The 20,009-nt window shown below is 41.5% G+C and overlaps 1 protein-coding gene across 7 annotated transcripts in view; it reads left to right on the forward strand.

Annotated features, from left to right (window-relative positions):
* ITSN2 (intersectin 2) overlaps nucleotides 1-20,009 on the forward strand; it is an 80,198-nt gene that overhangs the window by 52,957 nt on the left and 7,232 nt on the right. For 6 of the 7 annotated variants that reach the window (XM_066547150.1, XM_066547155.1, XM_066547153.1 and 3 more), the window contains 11 exons: nucleotides 420-595; nucleotides 873-1,017; nucleotides 1,414-1,619; nucleotides 2,431-2,495; nucleotides 3,163-3,329; nucleotides 3,628-3,673; nucleotides 3,858-3,979; nucleotides 4,772-4,868; nucleotides 5,692-5,883; nucleotides 18,570-18,691; nucleotides 19,544-19,650. In XM_066547150.1, coding sequence (XP_066403247.1) covers nucleotides 420-595; nucleotides 873-1,017; nucleotides 1,414-1,619; nucleotides 2,431-2,495; nucleotides 3,163-3,329; nucleotides 3,628-3,673; nucleotides 3,858-3,979; nucleotides 4,772-4,868; nucleotides 5,692-5,883; nucleotides 18,570-18,691; nucleotides 19,544-19,650 — 1,445 coding nt within the window. Of the gene's footprint in view, nucleotides 1-419; nucleotides 596-872; nucleotides 1,018-1,413; nucleotides 1,620-2,430; nucleotides 2,496-3,162; nucleotides 3,330-3,627; nucleotides 3,674-3,857; nucleotides 3,980-4,771; nucleotides 4,869-5,691; nucleotides 5,884-10,684; nucleotides 14,295-18,569; nucleotides 18,692-19,543; nucleotides 19,651-20,009 lie in introns of those variants that run through there. The other variant, XM_066547157.1, reaches the window with a different exon arrangement.

Below are 20,009 nucleotides of genomic sequence, written 5' to 3' on the forward strand. Positions count from 1 at the left end.
GCTGACAGAGTTAATTATATCTGTGAGCAGAACAGCAGCAGTTGTTTCCTGCTCTGCTGGGCTCACCAGACCCTTCCTCGTGGCGGCACATTCAGCAGAATCCAGCACAATGCACTGGCATTTTTGGCAGGACAGGGTGGCTCAGAGGCACTGCATGACCCCCATGTGCACGTCTGGGGCCTGGCTGAAGCAGTGCAGAGTCCCTGAGGTCTGTCTGCACCTGTGTCTGAAACCAGTGCAGCTGCATCATCACAGGGCAAAATCAGCTCAGTTCTGCCAGGGCAGAGTGAAACTGCTGATCCTGGTGTGGGCACTGCCCCTGTTCAGGTCAGAGAGCCAGCAAGTGCTGACACACCAGGTACCCTGCTTGTTCCATGCTGCTAATTCTCTTTCCTTTGTATTTCTCCTCCTGTCCGTAGGTTGATGAAAAAACTGTGGGAGAGCCTGGTTGGCTTTATGGGAGTTTTCAAGGACATTTTGGTTGGTTTCCGTGCAATTATGTAGAAAAAATACCAGAAGGAGAAAAAGCTTTATCTTCTAAGAAAGCCTTACTTCCTCCTACAGTATCTTTATCTACTACCTCAGCTGCTTCAGAGTGAGTTGTTGTTATGTTTGTGTTTAAATTGCTTTTTCTAAATTTAGCTGGCACATAATGTGCTCTATAGTTTCACTTGGTTTTAAAATACAAAGACAGAAAACTTACTGAAGAACCTTCTTAAATGTCTTGGCTTGGAAAATTTAAGTATTTGATAGTCTGCTTTGAATTGTATAGAATATCAGTTTTATAGATGTTGGAAAAAAAGTTCTCTGCTTGAGGTACTTTGTAAATAAAAGTTGTAATTTGATAACTATGCCTTGTGTTCAATTTGCAGACCACTTTCACCAAGTAAATCTGCAGAAGAATCTGATTACCAAAACATCCCCTTTTCCAGCCTGAATGTTAACACAGCCTGGCAGCAGAAATCAGCTTTTACTCGTACTGTGTCCCCTGGATCTGTTTCACCTGTTCATGGACAGGTACCTTGTGCAGAACTTGATGTATTTCAGATTCATCTTAATGAAAATGATTTAAAAGAAAACCAGAACACCACACAACTTTGCTAGTGCTGGGTGCACTGAATGGGCTGGAGGATTAAGAAGCTCGTCTAAATATTCTAATAGTGTGCATTGATATAATTCCAAATATTTCCAGGGACCACTGAGCAAGAGCACTCATCTTCCATAATTCTAAAATAATTTTCACCTACAATTAGACACAAAAGATATTTCTAACAAATAAGAAACTGCATTGATGTAAACAAAGTTATTCAGCCATCACTTAGGAATGAAGTTGCTTAACCTTCAATAAAAGATACACCAGTGTTTTTAACAGCTGGGGCAGTGTGGTCAATCACCATCACTTCTGTCTTACAGGGGCAGCCTGTAGAGAACCTAAAAGCACAAGCACTTTGTTCTTGGACTGCAAAAAAAGATAACCACTTGAATTTTTCAAAGAATGACATCATCACTGTCCTGGAGCAGCAGGAGAACTGGTGGTTTGGAGAGGTACATGGAGGAAGGGGTTGGTTTCCAAAGTCCTATGTCAAGCTTTTACCTGGGAGCGAAACCAAGAAAGAGGAGTAAGTGTGACTTTTGTTGTTTTATTCATCAATTTGCAAAAAGAGGTGGTTTAGAATGCAAAATTCTTGCAGTGATTTAATGTGCAGAACATAAATGCCATTTAGAATTTACACTGTGTCATTTTAGTCATTTATTATTTCATTCTGGCAAGCCAAGTAATGTTGGGCTCACTGCTGTGTAACTACAGACAGTCTTGCTGGCTGAGTGCTGTGAAGCATCAGTGGTGTTTGATTATTCATCAAGTGCCAGACTTTTTGTTCATTACCAGGTCTCCTCTCTTGCAGTGCAGTTGCATTCTGCCTCTAAAGGTGCCAATTTTTAAGTGACCCAAAACTAATTGTAAGCTCTGCACAGAGCAGTAGTGTGGTTTTCTTCACTTGAAAAGATTATTATGCCTGTTCTAATACTCCAGGGTACCTGTTCAGGTAAAATCTGGTTACTGCTGGGATGGCTGCACCATGGTGTGTAAATTGTTCTGCTCATGTATTTTGCTAAAACTTCTTAGAAATTCTTTAGAATAAGAGAATTTAGTCAAAATCTTTAATTTACTTCTTTTGAATAACATAATTTGTGAATGTATTTCTTCACTTTTATCACATTATACTTTTAAGTGGTGTGCTCTTGGGTGCCATAAATAGATTATATACCAGTAATACTTGGCACTGTTTGATAGGGAAGTCTTTGTAGTTAATTCAGAGTCAGTACCATCTCTGATATAACCAAAGTGATCTTGGTCTCATGTGGATTGAGAGATTTGCTCTTGATCAGTCTCTTGGTAACACAAAGCTTTTTTTTTCCTTCTTTCTGCAGACCAGAAGCTATTTATGCAGCTGTAAACAAAAGGCCTTATACCCAGAATTACACAGCAGGAGAGGGTAAGAGAGCATGAAAAATGCCAACTAATGCTACAGTCTGGTTCTGCTCAATGACTTGTAAATACAGCTCAGTTTGTGAGGAGTTTCTGAGCAGCACTTTGAATGCTTGTTCAAAACAGACAGTGCAAATGTTCAGCTATTGATACAAAAGTACTAAAATAGGTTCTAAAATAGGAAGGTTATAAGTAATTCAGGTTGAGCATAGGCCTAGGTTCTCTTATTAAGACTTCTGCTCGAGCCTGAATATATGTCTGAAAACCTATAAGCAGAGTTCTCTTCCTGCTGCTCTCTACTGTGTTATGCTGTTCTGTAAAGACATGAGAAAAAATTTTTAATCTCCTGAATGTGGATCGTTCTCTTGCAGTCAGTAAGGAGCAGAGAAAACAAGTATTACTGTTAAAAATGTCTAGTGTATCTCCATGCTTCCCTGATTATATTGTAATTGCAGCTGTGTTTTTTCATTACAAAGTTGTGTACCTGTAGGAGTAAATGTGAGTTCAGCCAAGCAGGTGGACAGGTCAGTTCACAGACTTGTGAAGGTGTGATCCCTGTTATGAGCACACTGTTATGATCCCTGTTGGGCACACACTGGAGAATGCTGATACCCTTTATCTGCACCTCTGTGCCCCTCTGAAGCTGTGCTCTCCCCTGTGTGCTCCCTGCACAGAGTACATTGCCCTGTATCCCTACTCGAGCTCCGAGCCCGGAGACCTGACGTTCCTGGAAGGGGAGGAGATCCTGGTGACCCAGAAGGAAGGCGAGTGGTGGACCGGGAGCATCGATACCAGAACTGGAATCTTCCCCTCCAATTACGTCAGACCAAAAGATCCAGATGTGAGTTCAGAGTCTGAGAATTAACAATTCTCAATGTGTCTTCTCTCCATTTTATTCTGTTGGCACCCAGCTCCCACACAGGGATTTTGAGCATAGGTTAATATGCTTGACAGGAAAGAAAATCCTTAGTAGCTTGAGTGCTAAATCAGAGCTGTAGCCAGTGTCACACTGCCTCTCTCTCTGTACAGGATGGTGATCTGTTAAATATGGGTTTAAAGTTAAAATCTCCATGTGCTTTTAGTGTAAACTGTACTGGTTTTATTGGACATTAAAGGTGATTGCTGTTTTGTCTTTGTAGGCTTCTAGCTATGCTGGCAAAACTGGAACTATAAACAAGAAACCCGGTAAGTGTATGACAACCTTTAACATTTAAGACTGTTTCTTAAGTAACTCTGAGTATTTAGGTTCATAGCAGTGTTTAATGGTGGCTGATGTTCTTAGCTGCAAGTTGTGTATCAGAATATTTCTGTGGATCCAGCTCTTACTGCAGTGAAAAAATAACAAGGGCAATTACTGCTTTCTTTCCAGAAATCGCTCAGGTTACTACTGCCTATGCTGCATCAGGAACTGAACAGCTCAGTCTTGCTCCAGGACAGCTGATACTTATTCTGAAGAAAAATGCCAGTGGATGGTGGCAAGGAGAATTGCAGGTAAATGATTCAAGGAGGAATAATTGTAACTTCATGAATGGCAAGGAGGTGCTCTCAGGTTTAATTCAAAAAAACAAGTATAGAGTTATAGAAAAGCTGGTCAGAAAGTTATCCTGTATGAGCCAAAGGGGAAGAGAAGCTGTATGGTGGATTTTTTTTGTTTGTTAGATTGGTTGGTTGGCTTTTTTAAACTTTGGGTTGCTGGGGGTTTTATGGTTTTTTTAGAGTCAATTTTCTTGGTCACATAGAATAGTAAAACTGTCGATTAACAGGCGGGAGGAGGAAGAGATGAGTTGACAGTTACTTAATTGGTTAGGATTTAATTGGTGAAACATTAAACTGTGAAGTTATTCTAATGAAGGAACAGGTGGGTTTGGAAGCTGGAGTTGGAAGCTTCTTTAATGCAAAAGTTCTGTTCCCACTTCTCTCCTTTCCCCACCTAAATTTAAGAAGAATGTCCTGTTAAAGTGCCCTTGACCTCATTAGAAACTCTGGATATGTTGCATAGGTGGAATATTCATAGAACAAATTTTCACCCCTACATTTGAGTTGTACTCTGAAATCTCACTTAAAAATTTTGGCTGAACATATTAGGGTGCAGCTTTATCTGAATTGCATTGTTTTATGCTTTAGTCAGATTTTTGTCTTTTGAGATTCATTCAGTAGCTGTTTAGAAGCCTGACTTCTTGTCTTTTGTTGGGAAAAATCTGTGACATATATGTTGCATTTTTTTTCCAGTCTATGGCCTATTCAGTTTTTCAGTTGTGTAATAACCATTTTGAACACTTACAGGCAAGAGGGAAAAAGAGACAGAAGGGATGGTTCCCTGCCAGCCATGTGAAGCTGCTGGGTCCAAGCAGTGAAAGAACCACATCAGCTGCTCCCTCAGGTGAAAAAAAGAGATTTTGTATTTAATTTAGAATTTTATGTAACTATTTCAAATGTTCATGTATCTGTGAGGGTCAGGCATCCATCTTCTGGGCTTTTTAATTTTGATGATTGCTCTGAAGAGCCATAATCCTCTCTTTTGGAAACCCTATGTTTCCAAGTGCTAGCAAAAATCTTAAAGCTAGCAAACATTGGCAAACCATATGGAATTACATGCACTGCTTCTTACAAAGAGGGAGACTAAGCAAATTTTCAGGTTATTTCTAGGTTTTTCCATTTGAATGGTTGGGTACAAATGAGGATATTTCACAGAAAATTAGATTTTTTGCTTCTATGTGCTTAAATTATGCTGTTCTCCACAGATAAGAGTTGCTTATACAACAATTTCCTGGGTTTTACTGGACAATACTTCCCTGTGACTAAAACAGCAACTCATGATTAGCTAATGCATGTTTCCTCTTCCTCTGCAACATTTTCCCCACAAGTGTCTGCAGTAAGATAATCAAACTCACTCTCTTTTCAGCCAGTAAAAGAGAGGAGGATACTTGATTACATTTTACAGTGTTTGGAAGGCCAGTAGATGCAGTCCATTCATTATAGAAGTTCACAGATATATAAAGTGGAAGTGAGAATTATTGGCTAGCTCAGTTTTAAAGAAGTAAAAGAAAAGGGAAGGCAGTTCTGTACCAAGATAAAATCATGTGGCATTTTTCTCATGCAACAGTGCATGTGAGATGGTTGTTTCTTTCCTGTGGTTTTGTAAAACACTGAGAAAACAGTTTTAACACTGGTATAACTCCATTCTGCTCTTCTTTCCTTCCCAGTGTGCCAGGTGATAGCCATGTATGATTACACGGCCAACAATGAGGATGAGCTCAGTTTCTCCAAGGGGCAGCTGATTAATGTGCTGAACAAGGATGATGCTGACTGGTGGCAAGGAGAAATCAATGGAGTGACAGGTCTCTTCCCCTCAAACTATGTGAAGATGACCACAGATTCCGATCCAAGTCAGCAGTGTAAGCAACCTCTATTTTTGATTAATTTTGTTTCTTCATTTCAAAGGTGCATTGCTGTTCTCCTACTTTGTGTTTGGAATTTGGTGTTCCAGGCATCAGCTGAATTGATTACTACTTCAAGTACTCCTTCTTTAAATTCTTTTTTATAGTACAAGGTGCTTTAAACCCTTTTCCAGTTAACCTACAAGCAACCAGCACATAACCAACCAGCCAGTGTAGGATAGCAAGAATGCTGTAGGGTGAGCTAAAAATACTGGATTGGGTAGGAGTTCTCCTTCCAACAAGATTCTGGTAATTAACATGGACTGGGAAGCAGTGCAGACACACTGCAATTACAGAACTTGCTCAAGTTTTGTAAAATAAGGAAAAGTGCTGTAGTAATTTTAACACATATATCAGTTAAGTAAAAATACCCATAAAAAGGATAGGAAAAAGATTTTGGCATTAGCACGTGGTCTGTCCTTCTCCTGGCTCCCAGCATTCCAGCTGTCATCCAGTCCTGAGAAACAAGATATATGTCAGGACATAGGCTGAGGTGAAAATTACCAGCAGCAGGCTGAGAACTGGATCCCAAACTGTACACCTGACAGTCAGCATCTTCTCTGCATTTTTAGCACATAAACACAGTAAAGGTTTCTGGTGCCCCCTTCACACACCCTGGTTTTTGCCCCCTGTCCCCAGAGAAAATCCTCCTCCCAGAGAAATTTAGCACAATTTTTACTCTGTCAGCTTTTCATCCTGTGATTAAACCAACTTTTACATCAGCCCAGTGGGTTTGGGAGCACACCATGATGCCAGAGTTGCTGCTTTGACACAACAGACGTTGTCCCTTCACTTGCTGTTTTCCTCCAGACAATGTTTGGAGTTCTCTTGGGATAGAAACACCCATCTGGAAATCTGGCTGAGCCTCACTCTTGTTAGCCTGTAGCTACTGTAGGATCAGTCTGCACTTCAGATTTGATCTCATAGTCATGTTCTTACAGAAAAATTCACAAACTCATAATGAAGGTACAGCTTGGGTTGGAAAGTAAAAATATTTTCCCTGGGTAACTTGTTATGGTTCCTGGGCAAAAGAGAGTGTGCACCATTCTTGAGGTTTTCTTTTTAGGTAAATTACTTCTGAGCTCATATTTTTGATAACATATTGTTCTGGCTTTTTTTTTTTAATGTCTCTGGCCAATGTGGTTGGGATGTCAGAAACTTCTGGATTTAGATTGAATTTAACATTCTTTGATGAGACATAGCTAAATCATTAAAATGGTCCTTTGAAAGCTTTAATTTGTTTGCAAATCTCACTTTTAAAGAAACAGTATAGACTATACCAGGTGGGCTATAAAATTAAGATTCTGGCTGAGTATTAAAACTTAAGAATTTTCAAAAATGGTAGAGGTAGCAGCTTGTCACACCAGGTGTGTTATTTCAAGTTATGTTGTTGAATATGACAAATGCAAGGTCATCACATAAACCACTGATTTTCAGCAAAAGCCATGATAAGACCATGCTGTAATTGGAAATTTTCTGGATAATGAGTAAGTTTTTCTCATTGTTTGCTGGTACATCATTAAGTTTTCCCTCAGATTTCAGTGATGTGAAATAAGAGTATTTCCATCCACATCAAACTGGCTTTTGACAAAGGTTAATGATGTGCAGATGTGCACCAGGTCATCTGTACCTGGCCATTAAACTTTTCCCTAATCACTACTCTATGAAGCAGTTCTACAAAATCCACCTACTGGTGAACAAAGAGTATGTTGAATTTATTCTCATTTTTTCAGATTCTCTCAGGATTTCAAATAAGCTAAGTTCCACACTAGTTTTGTGCTGGGATTTGCCACTTTGTTGTGATATAGGCATTTGGAAACTTAAGGAAAAATCCTGCCTCAAGCCCAGAGCCTGCACAAACCCAGCACAGCTCAGGAGCTCTGTTCAAATACCATTTCCCAGATTTCAGCTGGGCTGCTGCTGCTGGTCAGTTGTGTGAGCAGTAAGCCACTGCTCTGTAGCTCTCCTATGTAACCAGAGGAATGTTTAAATGTGTCCTGAATGAACTTCCAAACTTCCTTGGGTTTCCTTACAATATTTTTGGCTCTTGTTTAAACAGAGTAGAGAAACTATCACAAGTATTCTTGTGAAATCACTAAGGAATTGTCCCACAGAAATGTTGATGTGGCCCTCAACGGAACAGCTTTGAGATATGAGAGAATATAATTTTAATAATGCATTGTTGCATTTCAAAAAACTGCTGATCTGAGTATTATAATGTCTCTGTTGAATAATAGCAGTTTTTCCTACTGTTTTTTCTAGAACAAGTATGATGGTATTGGAAAGGAAGCAGGCAAATTTGGTTTACTCAGATAGGTTTGTAGTTCAGGAAAATTGTGGGTTTTCCCCCAGATTTAAAGACCTTTGTATCTGGAGTCTTTTCTGGGAGTTATTAGTTGTAGCTGTAATGGCAAACTTCCCTAGCAAAGAAGGAACTGGGGTCAGTGAGATGTCCTTTCTCTTAATTTGCTGACATAGCTCTGTGAAAAGAACAAAATCACTCTTCCTCTTGGTGTAGCTGTACATCCTGGCATAGGACCCTGCAAGGAAAGAAAAGCAAAATGACTTCAGGGTGTTGTAGGTTTGTTTGTCTCTTAAACATGGGGTGATTGCAGAACTCAGGACAGTTAAGTCGTGTTCCTGGTGACTGTGGTGGTGGTTAGACTTGCTCCTGTTTTAATTACAGTTTTAATAGCCTTTTTTCTAATGTTTGCACAAAAGCCATCATAAATAATAAATATACTCAGCAGGTTTCAAAATAGATTTAAAATAAATCTTTGAGTGTTTGCATAACCATGCAGGATCAGATCTTGTGTGTTGCTAGTACCTCTCTAGTGCCAGGTTCTCTTTCCATCCTTTCCAAAGTGTATGTAAGGGGGGGTAGGCATGGTGCTCTCACCACTTCACAGTTCTTCCCAGTGCCCTGGTCTGGAGATAATTTTATTTTGGCCAATCTTCATCTGCTTTGCACTTGGAAACTTGTTCTCTTATTATTTGTTGGCTTTTTCAATGAGGTACCTTTTCAAGTTTGTAATCCATGGAACCAGTGTGAAGTGTGTCATTTTGTTTTCTTTAGTTGAGATTTTCTCCCCTCAGGTAAATCTCAACCATTAAATGTCAAGAGTCAGGTCTTTGCTGTGTTACCAGGATCTGACAAGGACACATCTACCAAGTTCTCTTCCCATTCCTCCCAAGGGATATTTAAGGTGGGGTAGTCAGGAGAGAAGTGTAAGGAGGGAAGACAGCTGCTCCAGCTGTGTCTGCATACTTGGTTGCTCAATGTCTTCTGGTATTGGAGATCAGTTCATCCCTCAGAGATGTTCTTGCTCAAGGCTGGACAGCTCAGCCAGGGGCACACACCTGTGCTCCATGTGCAGAGGGGCTTCTGGTTCATCCTGAAGTATCTCATCCCATGAGATTCTCAGAGCTGAATGTTGTGCCAGTTCTTTCTGCTCTAATCTACGTGTAGTGACTGTTTCCTTTTCACTCTTTGTGCTTTCCATAGCCCAGCACTGCTTCAATCCTCACACATCAGAGTTGCTCCTTCAGGTGCTCAGCCTGAGCTCCAGGTTGTTGTTTGTAGCAATATCTCTAGACCTACCTCATTTTTGTCTTCCCCAAACCTTACTTGTGGATGTGACATGTTGGAGACATGAGGCAAGTCCTGCAACAAGGATCTGTATATCCAGAAGTTGATTTCCATGCACAAAAGATCTTCAGTAATTCCTGTCCACACTGTCAGGTGGATGAAGCTGACTCACTTTCAGGGGTGTTCATAGTGAAAAAACGACTTCTGAACTAAGGTGCTCATGGCTGGTGCATTTCTGTGTCTGTATGGACAGCACATTTGGAAGTTCTCTAGTTCTTGCCAAGTAACTTCTCTTTGTGGAGTAGCAGTTCATGGTAGCAGTGGCTTTGAGGTGTTGCCTGTTGCAGTTCCACATTGATATTAATACATGAAGATTAATTATTTATTCTGATTTTACTCAACAGCTCCAGAATTTTACCTCTTACAGCAAAGATCAAATATGAAATCAGTCCCTTACTTCATAGTGATATAGTGACTTCGTGTTTCTAAAACTATTTGGTGAATGTCAGTCGGGCTTGATAACACTTCCAGGTTGTAATCCTGGGGTCTGGAATAGTCTCTGGATTGCCCACAAGGTGTGTCCCTCTTCAGACCATGTAGCCCTTGGGGTCTGAGGGATGTGGTACCTCCTGTTCCATGGACACATAAGACTAGAGGCGAGGTTTTAACTTCTTTCAGACTCAAACAGAATTGAACAGGTTAATTTGTATGTGCTGATATAAATAAATTCCAATGAGATTTTTTGTTACAAGTTTACTTTTTATCTGGTTTTCTAATGTCCCAGTAGAAGTTTCTCAAGAGAGATTCTGGTTTTGTTGAAATTCCAGGGAATTTGCCATTGCCTTTAAAAAAACCCTTAGGGCTTGACCTTGTGTTGAAGTCTACGTGACAGAAGTTTTCCTTAGGAAGAAACTTTTTGTTCAAATGAATGAGCTGCAGGGGTTTTCAGAGTCAGCCATGGCTGGTCATAAGTACTTAAATTTGTGTGTTTATAAGTATGAAACTGCAAGGGTGGAAGCTTGTGATGTCTGTTCTCAGAAAGTTGAATGTTCATCATTCCTTTCTGACATTTTGGTGTTGTTCTGTCTTTGTCCGTAGAATTCATATGTTTCACTCTTCAAATTTATGTTCATTTTATCCTTCATTTTTTTTTGTTTTTTTTTTTTTTAGGACCCAATGTTGTCTTCCAGTGTGAAAGCACCTCAGAGACCCACTATCCAAGTTTGACTAGCGTGGAGGCAGGGTGGCCAGCCCTGCTCACGTGTCTGACACAATCCTTTTGCTTCGTTTGAACGTTAGATCCAACCAAGAAATTAGGTTTTCGTGGGTTTTCTTCTAATCTACAGTTTCAGTGGATTTGTAAAAGCAGAAAGGATAGTGGGTCTTTGTGTGGCTTTCACTGCTGTTCATTCTTGTTTCCTTTAGTATTTCCTTTGGGATTGATAATCGTAGTCATTAGCATGCATAATCAAGTATTGTTTGCATGGTGGGATTGCAGACACACAAAGACCCACTATTTGCACAGTTTATCTGAGCTGTTTGGAATGGGCACTTGTGTTCTTTTAATGTTATTATGTACATATTTTGCAGAATTAAAATGTTCATTGATTATTGTTCTAATGGACTTGATTTAATCTCTTACATACTGAGCTTTTAAAATTGGGGGCCTTCGTGGCTCATCCAGATACAAACCCTACCTGTGTGCTGCTGATAGTCACTGTGATTACAAACATGCTACAGGATCTAAGGGTTAGATCTGGTGCACTCCATCCAGCCTTTTCACACCCTTTTTAACAGGGGAACTATTAGGTGTAGAGTGGAGGGTATTTTAATGGTTTTTCTTCCTTCACAGTAGTACTATGGCAGGAATTCAGGTTGTTTTGGCTCAATCCATTCTATCCCTAAACAGCCTCCTTCCTTAAATTCTGATCATTCATATTTGCTTTCAGTTTTGGCAGATGTGCTTAGTTGCTGCAGTAAGTACTTGCACAGCCTCTGTGTGACCAGGCCCTTCCCCTGCCCCTTCTTTTCATTAAATAGTTCATGGTACTGAATTGTTTGTCTCTGGCTGTGGTCTGCAGTGACGTTTAAAGTACTGTCTGAAAGCTGCTGCTCTTCCTCCTGGTAAACAGAGCAGCAGCCTAATGCAGAGGTAACCTCACTGAGGATGTGTTGCCAGGAGAGAGACACTAAGAGAACCTGGAGTGAGGGCAGAGCATTTGGGTTTAGGATGGAGCTGTGCTCCTCAGCCCACAGTCCTGGCCTGTTGGAAATGCAGTGCAGTATGAGCTGCCCTTGTCTTACTGTAATGTTTGGAGGGAAGGAGGAACTTGTAACCTTGATTCCCCTTTAAATAAAAGGATTAATTTGATTCTAGACTACTTCTCTGATTAAATAGTTCTGTGCTCTTGTAACAACAAGAGAGATCTCTAGACACAGTATTTAATTTAGTTGGTTTCCTCAACTTGGTTATGAAACAGCAAAGGTCACTTATGCAATCAGAAATGTTTACAAAACAAACTGCTTGTTTACTATATAGACATATATATATATAGATGAATGTTTTGAAGGTACTATCAGGAAAAGGTTAATCCAATTGCAGAGATTTAAAAGCCTTTCTCCAAAATCCCATGTTATGTATTTATATCCTTGATCAAATAATGTATATGTGCCCTTTAGTTCAGAGATGTATCTTCTGTGCAATACAGATATGCCATGTGCCTACAGAAAACTACAAATGGGTTTTTATTCTGGATGTATTTTGTCTGAACCAGTATTTTGTTATAGAATGAAATCATGTTGTTGTAGGCAAATAATGTGCTAGATAATCCTTTGAGTATTTCAAATGACTTGATTTCCTTCTGAAACCACGTTTTAAGTGTTTCTACTAAAATACACTACTCACCCAGAATTGCCTTCTGTGAATTCTGTCTTGGAAATCCTGTTTTAATACAGGCTGAAATGTGTTGTGCTGCATCAGTGGCATCAAGCAGTCATGTACTGTAGTCTAAGAATTAGGTGATCTTCTAAATTATGTAATTTCTAAAAGGCAGAAAGGCACTTTTCATCTGTGGGAATTGAGCCACACTGACAATCAATGTTCAGTCAGTTTTCCTTGAATACTATATTACTACTAATTGTCTTTGAAATATTAAAAACAACTTCCCATCCTCACTGAGGTATTTGAGGAATTTTCCAAAACAACGTGGCATTTTACTAATTTTTAAAATTTTTAACTGATACATTTGGAGATTACAGTACTGTTGGCAAAGTTTCACACAAGTAGTAGCCCTGTGTTGTTGTGTAGGTATGAGCACTGATAATTATTGAAACCTCTGCCTCCAAGTCTGAACTGAAAAGTATTGAAGTGTGAAGCATTTTGTGCTTTCACAGCTATCTTTTCATGTTTCAGTATCACCTGAGTATGCTCTAAATTCTCTTAAGTGTAATAATAAATATAATAATAATAAAAAAATACACCTTAATAATGCTGAGAGGGACATAGTCCCTGCCTTCAGTATTCATCTGTATTGCAAAAGTCTGCCTAGCACAGCTCCAGCACAGTTGCCTGAGAGCTCTGCTCTCCTGCACAGTGGTGCAGAAAGAGTTGGATACACACATCAGATCGTGCAATGCCAAGGATGTATTTACAGCGAGATTATTTAAAAATAATATTCTGTATCAATGAAGCAGTGTGGCTGTTGGAAGTTGCATTTAAATCAGACTTTACTTTTAAAAATGCAACTTTTTCTCTAGTTATGTGCAATCCATCCCTTTGTTGATAAAAGACCGTAGAGTTGAGTTCAGCTGGGCATCTCAGCCAGTCAAGTAAAATCACCCTAATCTGGGTGAAAAATGTTGGCTGTGGAGCGAAGGGCAAGGTGGAAAACAGAGTCCTTTGCTGAACTCATGGTTCCTAGGCAAGAGCTGAGAGTCTAAATGTTGCTGAGAGCCACACAAGGTTAAAAAGTAAAACTGAAGCCAACATGGCAAGCAAAATACGCTGTTTGCTGTTGCCTGCAGTGTGGTACTTGCTAAATGTTGTTTCCTGTGGGCCAGCAGAGAATAGGGGCCCTGGTGTCACAGGGGTGAGAAGCAAACAGTGCTGTAAATGCACAAGAACAGGTACCAAAATGCTGCTTCTGTAACTGTCTGGTTTGCATAATGGACTAACAAATGACAGAAGCCTGGTTTGACACAAGCTTAGTTCCTGCTCCAGAGCTGGATGCATGCAGGAAGGCCTTGTGCCACCCCTGGGACCAGAGGCAGGGCTGGGTCTGTGAGGAGCCCGTGGTGCTGAGGGCTGGAGCACCCAGAGCTCTGTCTCCACGCGCTTGATGGTGCAGTCAGGAGCAGAAGGCACAAAGCTCCATCAGAGAGTTGCACACTAATAACTGAAACGTCTCCCTCTGGTCACTGAACATTTCTGCCATCTCAGAGCTTTGTCAGATTGTATCCCTGTGTGATTCTCCTGGGCAGGGTTGGAACACCTGTAAATAAGTCTGCTGGTAGGAATGCCAACACTCCTTGGCCTGCAGCGGAAGCTGCTGCAGGGTTGTGCTACTTCAGTGTAATGACCCTATAAAACTGCTGTGTTCTGGTGTGTGCTGCCTTAAAGCCCTTCCTTGTCCTTCCCAAGCTTGAGTGTCACTGTGGGATGGTTGCTGAGATGTGCAAATGCAGGCTGTGCTTAGCATGAGGCAATTGTTCACCTTTGGATTTGAACAAAGTTGTAAGATAACTATGCAAATGTATTTTATTAAAGGGACGCATAAAAGGATCTAGTTTGTCTGTTGTGGTTTTTTTGTCCATCTGGGGAGGATATTTTTTCCCAGCTGAATAGCTTGGAATGAGCATTGTGTCAGCTGTGATGGAGTGACTTGATTTTGCTTTTTACCTCTTGAAAATTGATTCATAAATTTCCTCTGTTTTTACTGATTAGGGGAAATTGGCTAAAAGTTTTTATTATTTCTCCCGGGGCCTGATGGAAACTGCCTTTTCCACAGTAGCAGATTTATTGTTTTAGTTCCTTTTGTGGGGTTCAGAGGCTGCTGGTGGCTCCAGGAGTGACAGGAGTGTTGGCCTTGTGTGTGGCTGCAGAGCTTGCACCTGGCTGTGCTGGTGTCCCCTGATGTCATCAGCTGCTCTCTGGCTGTCCTGAAGGGACTGTGCCAATGCCAGCCCTTGGTCCTTAAGGGGACTCCTGGTCTTTCTATGGCTGGGAAAATGGAGGCAGGAAAAAGACCCCCAACCTTTACCTGCTTTTCCCAGCCATGTCAGCTGGCTTCAGAGTTAAACAAACAATTAAACAAACAACCCCTTAAAAAAAAAAATCCAACCCTAAACAAACCAAGATATTTCCTTTAAAAAAGCAGTTTATATGGAATCATAGAGTCATTAAGGTTGAAAAAGACCTTTAAAATCATCAAATCTAATCATTAACACAGCACCAATAAACCACATCCTAAAGTGCCATATCAATACTTCCAGGGATGGGGTCTCCACCTCTTCCCTGGGCAGCTTTATAACCCTTTCCATGAAGAAATTTTTCCTAATATCAAATCTAAACCTCTTCTCTATCCCTAAATAGTCTTCATTGGTCACCCAATGCCTCTGGTGTAGCTACATCCTTCCAGATGAGTGCCTGAGCTCCTCTTGGAGGGTTGAGATGTCTTTTCAGAGCTGTCACTTTTAATGGCTTTGTCCATTAAGTGGGGGGGCTTTGTCCATTGAGTGGGGAAGTCTGTTGGGGAAATAGTGATATATGTTGTTCATCTGTCTTTCACTGGAGGATTTCCTTTCTTCAGAAACTGTCCCTCTTCCCCTTGAGTGGGCTCGTACCAAAAGAGTCAGTAATTGGAAAGGTTTTCTCCCTCTGCCCCCCATGTTTTTCAGGGCTTTGAATCTCCTGCAGAAGAGAGCAACTTTTCACTTTGAAATTCGGTAGTTTTTCATGCAGGAGTAGTTATGTTAGTAGGAGAAAATGCTCCTTTTGCAGGTATATTTGGAAAGTATCATTTTAAACACAACTTCAGAGACTGGGATTTCCTGTTTATAAACTCTCCAGGTTGTTTTACCCTGGCAGCTGCTTCCTCAGCTCAGAGAGCAGGATTTAGCCCAGAGGGCACCACAGTCAGTGTAGGCATCTCTCTGTTGCTGTGCCCTGAGTTTCCAAGGTTCCAGGCACCCCCTGGTCACTCTGGTGAATGTTCTGGACAGGGAGCTGGGCAGGCTGTGCCTCAGGCTGGCTGAAAGCCTGGCATTGCCTGGGAGAGGCAGGCTGGCTTTCCCTCCAGGGAGCAGGTATCCCTCTTGGTCAGCAGAGCAGGTGAGGAGCTGCAATTCCTTGCTGCAGACACTCCCAGAAATCCCACTGCTCTTCCTGAGCTGCCTGGGGAGTTTGGGATGAAGCTTCACCAGAGGGAAGCCAAGCCAAGAATTTTCTGCTGCCAAACAAGGCAGTTTTACTGCTTCCATGTACATTCCTGGCTGTTAAACCAGCAGAAAACTGCTTTCTTTTACTCCCCTTGGGACTTGTTTGTTGCCAGCAGGAAATCAGATAAGTGCCAGAATTGATGCAAGGAAAGGAGGGAACAGCAATGTGGGAGGAGAAGAGGTGGAGATGTAGCTCCACCCTTTGAGCATCAGTGAGCCTGTGGGTTGCTGTGACCACTTAGGAAAAACATTGGCAAATGCACTTGTTGGGCTGGTTTATTCTTCTTTTAGTTTTTGTTTTTCCCTTCAGACTCAAATGCCTGAATTCACCCTCTAAAATCAAATGAGGGGATTGCATAATGTCTTTTTATGCCAGTATCATCAGACCTAACAAAATTAGGAGTGTTTTCACTAGTAAACACTAGTGTTTAAATAAAATTATATAAAGTTTTAAATAGAAAGTTGCATTCATCCCAGAAGCTGACAGTCCAAACACAAGGTTCGCACAGGAGCCAGTTAAAGTAACTGAATTTTTGCATCTGATAACAAATTGATAAACCAAATCTAATTTAATGCATAAAAGGGCCCATTTTTCTCCTAGGCTTGGCCCCAACTTTCAGTGGTCAGCATGAGACAGACCCAAGGCCCAGCATGTGGGTTGTTCCAGCAGCTGGGACAAGCCAACAGGAGCTTCAGTCCATCCCTGCTTCTGTCACAGGAGTGCACCTTGCAGTAGGAAAGGAAGCCACTGGCCCGAGCTGAGACTTCCAAATCTGGCCAATTAATGTCTGGTTACTGTGCAAGCCCGTGGATTGTCGTGAAATTTCATGTCTTAGTAAACAGGTGGGTTTAACCTCAGTCCTGTACAGACTGAAGAGAGACACAAGAATCCAGAAGTAGAGCATTGGCCACAGACTGTCTCAATGGACTAAGACATCAAGCTTTGCAGGAATCACTTTTATCTGTAACTTCACTTCTTTTTCTCATCTAATTTTGCCCTGGTTGTAGCTTTGGGGATAACTAAGGCCAGAAGGAGCATTCTCTGTGATCAAAAGAGCTGCAATCCCTCATTCCTTCTTAAAAAGTGGTGTTTTTTCAAACCTTGTCAGAAAGCTTAAGATCTGTGATCCTTCTTAGGGTGCAGAACCGAAAAGTCCTGATTTTGAATCTAGTTGTCGTCTTTGCTGCTGTTTTACTTTTGTGCTGTTCAAAGGGTTTCCTTGTTATGGTGTCCTAAAATTTCACTTGGCAAGAGTTTCTCTTCTGCTGACAGTTGCTCTTTCAGAGCACCTTGATGCTGGTGTAGCTGGAAGCTCAGGAGCCTGTGAGGTTCCCATTAGGCCACTGTCACATCAAGTCCAGACTAATGTTTAGTGTTTCTTGGTTTCTTTCCCTCAAATTTACTACTAACTCACCTTCCCATGAGCAGATCTATACCTTGGCAGTGAATAGTCACATCCCTATATGCCAGGAGTGTCAGGGTGCCAAGGGAGACACAGCCCTTCCTGCTGTAGATCATTGTGCCTTTCACAACTCCTGTGACCCTTCATGGAGTATTGTTCCTCTAGAACTGCCGGATCAAAGTGAGTCCCTGCGATGTCCTTTCTGCTCTCCTGCCAAACCCACAGTTCACCTGGTATTGCAGTCTGATGCCATCACACCCAGGGATAGACGGATGTTCTCAAACACTCTGTAATTGTTCCTTCTTTTTCCTTTCCCCCCCCGCTGCTTCGCAATATTCTGCTGTGTGATGGCTGACAGAGGGATCAGATTGACTTTCTGTGCTCTTCTTTACCCAGCTAAACACATTCACCACTCTGGTTTTACCAGTTTTTGGTTTGGTTTTGGTTCAAAGTTTGAACACTGTTGTCTTGTTTACTAACATCCAGTAGAGATAGAGTCGTGTGAAGCTGCAGGGTTTGCATGTTCTGACATGGGGTTTGTGACACTGTCAGCGTGTTCCTGTGCATGATTTTGATTCTTCATCCTTGATGCATGAAAATAATTCAATATATTTCCAGTTCATTTTGAAAAAAAAAAGTTGTGCAGCTGTGAGTTACACAACTACAATGTTGTGTTACAGCTTTACAAATTTGTAGTGGTGGTTTGTATCATAAATTAATAAGTAAGGCAGAGAACTTCAGAAATGGGGTGGGGATTAAAGGTGCTATGTCTTAAGTCAGGACCAGCCACATTTTCTGTGACTTCATCTCACAAAAGGCACTTAGAATCATAGAATCATTAAGGTTGGAAAAGACCTTTAAGATCATCAAGTCCAAAAAGACATTGCTCAAGGTAAGAGAAAATCACAGTTTCAAATCAGTGTGGCAGAAGAGATGAGAAAAGTCATGAGACAAATGGAGTGGCAAGACATCAGGAACTCTTATTCTGCATCACAGTACAAGGGGTGTTCAAAGAAATATAAAGGTGATAGACTGAAAAGTGACACAAAGAAGGGAGGGAGTCGATTGCTACATCACTTGATTTTGAAACCCACTGAGAGGGTTTACCAGTGCCTGTATAGTCTGAGCCATAGACTGCTGAATGCTGGTGCAATTTTGTTAATTTATCAGATTTAATGCCTTGAGTGGGATCTGAACTCCTGACTTACTTCCTGCAGGGTGTGCTGATCTCCAGAGCCTTGACACCATGCAGCCCATGGAAAGGAAAAGGCAGGGCTACATTCACGAGCTCATTCAGACAGAAGAAAGATACATGGATGATCTGCAGCTCGTCGTAGAGGTGAGATGTCTTGGATGGGAAAGTGCATTTGGCAAAAGAACGCCTCTATACTGAGTAATAACAATAAAGGGATTCTTATGAATTGTGAGATGATGGAGGAAGAAAGGTGTGTGGGCACCTCCCTTTCCAGTGAATGATATGTGGTGGCTCATCAGGCAAAGGCACCACTTTGTGAAACCCATCAACTTACAAACACCTTCCTCTTTTCCAAATCCTGTGTTTAGGTGTTCAGGCTCAGTAAAAAGATGATGGGCTGGGGCCAGGTGTTGAGCAGAGCTGCACAGAGCTGTAGAAGCACCATAAGAGCTTTTCATGTGCCTTCTCCCCCGTCTTATTTCTGGAAGCAAGACCACCTCCCTCAGCTGGGCAGCATTAAGTGCTCTTGGGCGTCCAACCTGACCTCTCTGTACAGAACAGTGGTGTGGTGAAGTGTGGCAGATGTTAAATAGTCGAGTCACAGGGGTGCTCTGCTCCCCAGAGATGAGGTGCTGAGGGCCCCTGAGAGCAGCTGTGGTTCTGCACACAGGGTGACCCTGAGTGCTGTGGGTCAGGGGAGGGGAGCAGTGCCTGAGTGTAATTTGTGCAGTGACTGACCCTGAAATCACAGGAATGCTCTTCTGCTGAGCTGCCAGCCTGCAGGTCCCAGTGCTTGTCCTCACTTTGCAAGTGCTGGTGCCAGTATCAGAATGGGGTCACACGCTCAGGGGAAACAGCTGTCACAAGTGCTAGTAAGAAATTGCTGTTAACTGCTGAGAAATTAGACACTGAGCATTCAGAAAAAGTCACTGCTGGGCTAAGCAAGAGGCTGAGCTGTTTCTAATCTCTGAAGAATTGCTCATTTTTTGGCTGCAGGTTTTCCAAAAACCAATGGCTGATTCAGGCTGTCTCACAGAAGGAGAAATGGGGCTGATCTTTGTTAACTGGAAGGAACTCATCATGTCAAATACAAAGTTACTGAAGTGAGTACTTACCTGCAGTCTTACATTTTCCTTTTCATTATTCTGTCATTCTTTCCTCAGGAAATTCACTGGGTTTACAGTCAATATTCTGTTCTTGCTGATTATTTCCTGTGGGTGCTTGCATTCAGAATAGCTGAATGCAGTCAGACTGCTTCAAAAGGAGCTATAATAAGAGAGAGGGAGAAATCAACAGCAAGAACAGATGTACATTTGCTGTAATATCTTAGTAACAGGCCCTACACAAAAGTAGGGAGCTTTTCTTCCCAGTTTTCTGCAAAGCAACCTTTTATTCTCTAAAAATAATGTTTAGAAAGATACAGTGGCTAGTAATTCACTGAATGGGATGCTGGTTGAATGTA

This window comes from Molothrus aeneus, chromosome 3, assembly GCF_037042795.1.
Source record: "Molothrus aeneus isolate 106 chromosome 3, BPBGC_Maene_1.0, whole genome shotgun sequence".
Lineage (NCBI taxonomy): Eukaryota > Metazoa > Chordata > Aves > Passeriformes > Icteridae > Molothrus > Molothrus aeneus.